The following is a 7,305-nucleotide window of genomic DNA, read 5'->3' as shown; positions in this document are numbered from 1 at the left end:
CCCGCCCTGCGCCCGCTCCTCATCCGGGCCGCGTTCGCCCCGTACAGACCGCGCACGGAACCCACTGCCCTACCACGCGCTGGCCCCCGTCAGCCCCGCCCCGCCCCGCCCCGCCCCGCCCCGCCCCGCCCCGCCGCGCCGCGCCGCAGGCCCCGCCCCGGAACGCGCGCGCGCCGTGATGCACAAGATCTGTGACGCACAAGGTCTGCGCCGCACGCCGGGCCCAGCGCCGTCAGGAGGCTCCGCCGCATGGGCGTGGCTATCCGCTTTCCCGCAGCCCCAGGTCACCACGATCTCCCCGGTCACCGCGATCTCCCCGGTCTCCACGGTCCCCGCGGCCCCGCAACCTTAGGCCATGGCCCCCACGGCCGCCAGCCCCCCGGAGGTAGTCCGTGCGGCGCAGAAGGACGACTACTACCGCGGCGGGCTGCGGAGCGCGGCGGGCGGCACCCTGCACAGCCTCGCGGGTGAGCCCCCGCGGGGCCGCGGGGGCGCGAAGCGGGCCGACGAGCCTCAGGCCCCCCGGTCAGCCCCCCGCAGGCTCGGCCAGGCCTTGCTCGCCCCCCCAAGACCTGAGGCGAAGGAAGGGTTTTGCCCCCTGCTGCCGGAGGCGGGGGTGGGGGCCGGACACCAGGCGTGGAAGAGTCCACGGCTCTGGGGACACGGGGACTCTCCCGTGGAGCAGCGGCGTCGGAGCCCAGTGGAGGGGCAAGAGCGTGGGGTGGATTCCAGACGACAGCGGGCTCCTCTTCGGAGTAGCCGAAGCGAGGCTGGGCCGTAGACTCGGGCGGGTAGCCATGGGCAGGTTTTGAGCAGGAGGGACACGACACGATCAGAACAAGTGGCCCGTGTATTCGTTTTGCTAACACATTCACTTACTCTGTGCCGGACACTGTTCTCCGTGCTTCAGAACGTTAACTCATTTTATTCTCGACACATCCCCGTGAGTGGGACCTGTTGCTAGTCCCCTCCTTAGAGACAGGGAAGTGGGGATTCCAGAGAGATCTTGTAACTTCCTGAGGTCACAACCAGCAGTGTGGGGAGCTGGGATTTGATGCTGGATGCGTGGTCTCGGCTTGAGCTCCTGGTCACTGTACTACACTGCCCTTGTGGCCCTTCTGGGCTCTAGAGCAGTTGCCCAGGCGGGTCCTGGACGGGGAGGTGGCTGCAGGTTGGTAAGTTCTCAGGATACTCAGTGGCCCAGGCGAGGCAGGTATAGATGGAGCAGAGTGGACAGCACAGGAGGCCAGGGAGAGAACAGAGTGTGGTTTAGGACAGTCTCAGCCGCGTGGAAGGGTGACGGGGCTGGGCCTTGGCAGCAGGAAGGAAGCTCGTTCCTCATCCTTACGCTGCACCACCCTCGCCCCAACCCCTCAGAACTGACGTGGTTCCTCCTCTCAGGTGCGAAGAAGTGGCTGGAGTGCAGGAGAGAGATTGAGCTGGTGTCGGATGCCGCCTACTTTGGCCTCACTACACTGGCAGGTAGCAGCCCCTGGCAGGATCTCAAGGCCCACAACACACGCCGAGCCCAGAGGACAGGAGAGGGGCTGCCAGCAGAGTGAGAAGCTTCTGGAGGTGCTTCTCAGTGCCCCCGGAGCTGGGCCGCATGCAGCCTCAGGGAAGGAGGGGACCCCAAACCCTTTCCCTAGGTGGGAGGCCAGGCCCTGAGCCCAGGCTGGGGCCTCTGGAAGCTCTGCAGTACCCCTGTCACGTCTGTCTGGGACCGTTTCTCTGTGGCTGAACCCGTGTGGCCCAAGAGGGGTCCCAGCGCTGAGCCCTGTCACGGGGCCTGGGCTATGAGGATTGTAGGGACCCAGTAGGGAAGTCGCTGGCAGGTCCCTGCCCGTCTCTCTCACCGGTCCCTCTCCCCACAGGCTACCAGACCCTCGGGGAGGAGTACGTCAGCATCCTGCAGGTGGACCCGACCCAGGGCCGAGTGCCCTCGAGGTTGCGCCGCGGGATACTGGTGGCGCTGCACACCGTCCTGCCCTACCTGCTGGACAAGGCTCTGCTCCACCTGGAGCACGAGCTGCAGGCCGATGGCGACGGCGCCTGGCCCTCACGGGGCAGCCTGGCCCCCGGTGCCCGTGGCCAGTCGGGGGCAAGGCGCTGGATGCGCCGGTGCACGGCCACCCTGACGGAGCAGCAGCAGGGGACGCTCCTGCGGGCTGTGTTGGTGTTCAGGCAGGGCCTCGGGTGCCTCCAGCGTCTCCACGTCGCCTGGTTCTACATCCATGGCGCCTTCTACCACCTGGCCAAGAGGTTCACAGGCATCACCTATGTAAGTCACAGGTGCCGCCTGGGCCCGCTCTTCTGCAGGGGACCTCCGTCCCCGAGCACAGTCACAGGGCCAGAGCTGAAAGCCTCCACTGGAAACGTCGGTCTTGTCAGGTCCCGTTTTGCTGAAAGACCTGCACAGGTCTGGTTTCCATAAACCCTGAGGGTAGGCCGAGTCTGTCTTCCTGCCGCCAGCACGTGTGGCTGCCCCGCTCTGTACCCTGAGCGCAGGCCTGGGGCCCCGGCTCCTGGGCCCCATGCCCACCCTTCCAGGCCGCCCTGACAAAGGGTCAGGTGTAGGGACACCCTGATGGTGACCCTACAGCGACCCTGTTGCCGCCAGCATCCCCGCTAGCCTCCCCTGGGCTCCGACCGCTGCAGGCACTCTGACCCTCCTGAGTCTCAGCTGATGCCCTTGCTCCCAGGTTCACCCGGAGGGCCTTCCCTTGGGCCCCCTGCCTCCCCGGAGGTCTCCAGGCTCCCTTGGCAGTGCTGTCTCGGCACATGCACCCCCTCTCCTCAGCCCAGCCCCAGTCCTCACCGCGTTTGCTCTACCTCTTAGGTAGGGTGTTTGCTAAGCTGCTGCCACAGAGGGGCCTGGAAACACGGGCTCAACCCAGTCAGGGCATTGGGGGCTGCCACGGGGCTCTTCCTACGCAGGCAACCAGGGCCCTGCCTCTCGGGCTCCAGGCTCTGGCCAGTCTGGCTGACCTGACTGTCCCCATTCCCTGGGGGGAAGGAGACAGAAGCGGGGGGCAAGCAGCTTTCCCTTGGGGGACGTGGCCGGGAGTCCCAGCTGTGGAACATCACCCGGGTAGTCTGGTGCCTTGCTAGAAGCGGGAGCTTCTGTTCCTCCCACGGGGCTGAGTAGTGGGTCTGCCATGCTTGGCGCCCCTCCCATCCCACTGGGCACCCCTGCTCAGGCTTCTTTGTCAGTTCTCTTTCTATGAGGCTTGGGGGCCTGGTCGTCCCCCCTCTCCCCGCAACACCTTGCCTGCAGCCTAGTGACTGCACGCTTCGAGCTTCATGGCCGTCCTCGCTCAGTGCTGGGCTCCCGCCGGGGGTGAGGCCCTGAGCTGTCCAGCTGCGCCCCCCGCCAGCTGCCAGCCAGCGCAGAGCCTGCCAGGTGCCGCTGCCCCATCCCGCAGCCAGAGGGCAGGCCTTGGCTTCGTCCCACAGGGGAGGCCTGGCCCCTGAGCCACTCAGTGCCTCGTGCCAACGGATCATGTGACTGTCCCCCCCCCCGCCCGGTCCCTGACAGCTCCGTGTCCGCCATCCGCACGCAGAGGACCCTCGGGCCCGTGCCAGCTACAGGCTGCTGGGGCTCGTGTCCCTGCTGCACCTGGCACTGGCCGCGGGCCTGCAGCTCTACGGCTTCCGGCAGAGGCAGCGCGCCCAGAGGGAGTGGAGGCCGCAGCGTGGCCTGTCCCACCGCAGGTGCGCAGGGCTGTGCCGGGGCGGGGGCTACCCAGCGCCACACGGAACTCAGGCTCAGTTCTGTCCCATCGTCCCCCCTCTCCTGCCAGGAGCTACGCAGAGAGAGCAGTTTCCAGAACCTCGCTGTGCACCCTGTGCCTGGAGGAGCGCAGGTACTCGACGGCCACGCCCTGCGGCCACCTGTTCTGCTGGGGCTGCATCACCCACTGGGCCGACACCAAGGTGAGCGTCCTGAGCGTAGGCCCCCGGGCCACCCCCGCTGCACTGGGCCCGCTACCTGCCTCCACAGCCACGCTTGTTCGGTGGCGGGGGGGGGGGGGGGGGGGGGGGGGTGCCTGTTTTTAAAAGCCCCCGGCTGGGCTGGAGGCAGGGAGCTGCGGTGGCCGGAAGCCTGCTGTGACAGTTCTGCTTCCAAAAGGAAGGCCCCAGCCACCCACCTGGGAACCCTCTGACCGAGAGCCGCCTGCTCGGCCTTGAGATCTCAGGGTGTGGGGTCCAGGGGGCCAGAGCAGGGAGCTCTGCCACCTTACTCCTGCGCTGGCTTCAGGGAGGGGCCGGTCCCAGGCCCCGCGTACCTCCGCTCCGTCTCTCCTTGGGGCCTGAGGTCAAGCCCGCCTCGTTACTGGGATGTCCTGTCCACACGCTGCCCAAGGAGCCTTTCTCAGGGCCTGCAGGGCGCAGTGCTGCAGCCTCCTCTGTGGGGTCCAGGCCGCTCTGCGAGGCCCCGGGGCACACTCATGCCTGGCACGCAAAGGGCTGACCTTCCCGGGCCAGGAGGGACCCGGCCCTGAGGGTGGAGACAGGGGACCCGTGAGCTCACACCCAGAAACTCCAAGAGGTTCAGGGCAGCCACGGTTGTTCCGCAGCCAAGCGCCCTCCCTTGTCCCAAGTCACCCGTGGCCTGGCCATCTCCTCACTGGTCACCGTCCCTGCTCTGCTCCCCGACTGCCCGCATCATCTCAAAAAAACGTTTTTCTGTCTTAATGGAGACGTGTGTACATCCGTGTTTTACTGGAGATGCCAGTGGGGGAGGGACCCCTGGGGTTGTAGGGGTCACAACCCGTGACCTTCCTCCTCCCCCCACAGATGGAGTGTCCCCTCTGCAGGGAGAAGTTCCTCCCCCAGAAGCTGGTCTACCTGCGGCACTACCGCTGACCCGACGGAGGGAGGAACCCAGGAGTCTTTCCTGATGTCAGGAGCAAGTTTATTCTCAAGGTTGACAAGTTGACTGTACTTGCACAGAAATCATGAAACTCTCAAGTCTTTTATTCTCTGTCACATGAGATAACCGTGCCAGCCGCCGGGGAGGACAGGCGCTGGACCTGGACCTGGCCGTGAAATGGCTTCAGGGCAGGTTGGGCAGGGCCTGCAGGGCTGCCAGCCAGACAGCTCAGCACTTAAACAGAACTTCCCTCCCTTCCCCAAACCGGTCGTTTATATCCAGTACCAGGCACACAGTGAGGGCAGGGCCAGACGGGCCAGGACTGAGCAAGGGCCGGGAACCAGCAGCCTGCCTTCCCAGCGTGGTCAGTCTTCCAGCCCAAACGACCCACAGACCTTAACCCTCGTCACTGGAGCCGGCTTTTGGGGTGAGGGGGCACAGCCCTTCCTGGAAAGGAGCTGTGATCGCCCCCTAACACATTTGGCACGTGCCTTCTAATAAATGTCAAGTTAGTTTCCCGTTTTAGAAAATGGAGGGCTTCCCTGGTGGCGCAGTGATTAAGAATCTGCCTGCCAATGCAGGGCACATGGGTTCAAGCCCTGGTCCAGGAAGATCCCACATGCCGCGGAGCAACTAAGCCTGTGCGCCCCAGCTACTGAGCCTGTGCTCTAGAGCCTGCGAGCCACAACTACTGAGCCTGCGCGCCTAGAGCCCGTGCTCCACAAGAGAAGCCACTGCAATGAGAAAGCCGCGCACTGCACCGAAGAGTAGTCCCTGCTCCCCGCAGCTAGAGAAAGCCCGCACTCAGCAACAAAGACCCAACCCAATGCAGCCAAAAATAATAAAATAAATTTTAAAAATAAAGAAAATGGAAGTGTGCGTCCTGGCCTCTCAACACGAGCGGTCTCCTCCTGCTTGGAGCGCCTGGCGGGCCCCAGCCAGCCTGACCCACTGAGGCCACCCGTCTCCAAAGCTGGTGGTGGGCCAGCTTGCCTACACCGGCTCACTGCTGTGTCCAACACACTTCCTGCCACCTTTTTTGTTATTTTCAGGTTTTTACATCTACCTAAGCTGTGCAGAGACAGGACTTTGCCGTAGGCATCCTTACACCACCAATTCCACAGAAGTGCTGGTGTGTTAGCGCCGTGAGGTGAATGGAAGCCCGTGTGGAAGGGGCCCTCCCAGGGCCCCTGCAGGCCGCTTCTCCCTCCATGTGACTCTGTGGGAGTGGTGATGCAGGAACAGAGACTCCTCGGTGAGCAGAGGTCAGCCCCAGAGGCAGGCCATGACCGTGGGCCCTGCTCCGGACAGGCAGGAGCCCCAGGGGAGGCTCCACGGTTCCCAAAACCCCTTACTTACACTCACCAAGTGCCTGCAATTTCCCGTATTTCAGGCCTGTGCATTTACCAGGAAAACAGTATGAAAAACAAAACAAAAAAAAGTCTATAGAGTTTGAACACCTCAGGTGCCACAATGTGGTAATAAAAGTACCGATTTGGACATCATTTACACATGAAGTTAAAATTCAGGATCGGGTACACAAATGGTCTTCATACGGCCTCTTAAAAGCAAGAGGAGCTCAATTTCAGCTATGCAAAACCTGGCAAAAGAAAAGCCAGGCGGTAAACACTCGATGTCTGAAACCCGCAGACAGATGGAAATGGCGCTTGCAGCAGGGAGTGGGAACAGACCACTGGTGTCTGGGCCGCGGCCTCAGCAGCACGGCCCGCCCTCCAGGGAGGCCGCACTCCCCGGCCAGGCCCTCACAGTGCCGGAGGCGTAGCGGGTTAGATGAAGACTACAGGAGAGCAGGGACGTTGTCTTTAATGAAGTTGGAATTAAAAAGTCACTCGGTAAAATGTTTACGAGTATTGGTTTTTATCACATCAAAAAAGTTGACATGCAAGTCAGAGCTGTTTCCCTGTAGAAAGTGGGAAGCCATGTGTTAAAAGCCACAGAACTGGCTGCTCCTGCCAGGTGTCTCTGAAAAGGGGCTGCTGCGTGAGAACACGTTTAAGTTAAAACAACCCTTCACGTATCAAAGAAATGTGTCAAAATAATCTCAAACAATTAAAATATATATATTTATAATTCCAGGCCCTCAGAAGCAATCATGGTAGTTAAGAACGAAGTTTTGAGTCATCGTGATAGAGGCCAACTCAACACATCTCTAGCGAGATGAGATTCGGAAACCGGCATCAGAGCCCAGAGCTGCTGCAGCATCTCCTCCACGTGCCGGACGGACAGGCGAGCGACCTCCGGGGCCACGGTGAGCGTCCTGGGAGGCAGCAGCTGGCGTCCTGGCTCCTTCCGCGGGCCCGGCCCCCCGCCCCCACCCCCCAGCCCGCACGGCTGTCCGCCCGGCCTGCGCTCTGCAAGGCCAGCGTCTGGACGCCTGACCGGCACTGGAAAATAAATCAATGCGATTC

At 62.8% G+C, this 7,305-nt stretch overlaps 1 protein-coding gene across 1 annotated transcript; it reads left to right on the top strand.

The window, feature by feature from the left end:
- Window positions 1–355: 355 nt before the first annotated feature.
- On the top strand, window positions 356–4,869 carry PEX10 (peroxisomal biogenesis factor 10). The gene is made up of 6 exons (XM_007448944.1): window positions 356–467; window positions 1,402–1,482; window positions 1,875–2,281; window positions 3,539–3,714; window positions 3,804–3,936; window positions 4,801–4,869. Exons 1-6 carry the CDS (start codon window positions 356–358, stop codon window positions 4,867–4,869), a joined length of 978 nt encoding a protein of 325 aa, XP_007449006.1.
- The last annotated feature ends 2,436 nt before the right edge of the window (window positions 4,870–7,305 follow it).

This window comes from Lipotes vexillifer, unplaced genomic scaffold (genome assembly GCF_000442215.2).
Source record: "Lipotes vexillifer unplaced genomic scaffold, Lipotes_vexillifer_v1.1 scaffold835, whole genome shotgun sequence".
NCBI classification, from domain to species: domain Eukaryota; kingdom Metazoa; phylum Chordata; class Mammalia; order Artiodactyla; family Lipotidae; genus Lipotes; species Lipotes vexillifer.
This window is presented reverse-complemented; position numbering and strand designations above follow the sequence as displayed.

Bases quoted from the DNA above. Each gene is read 5' to 3' on its own strand.
- PEX10 (XM_007448944.1), top strand. From the start codon at position 356: ATGGCCCCCACGGCCGCCAGCCCCCCGGAGGTAGTCCGTGCGGCGCAG. The intron at 2,282-3,538 runs GTAAGTCACAGG...GGTCCCTGACAG, and splicing joins GGTTCACAGGCATCACCTAT to CTCCGTGTCCGCCATCCGCA. The intron at 3,715-3,803 runs GTGCGCAGGGCT...CTCTCCTGCCAG, and splicing joins CGTGGCCTGTCCCACCGCAG to GAGCTACGCAGAGAGAGCAG.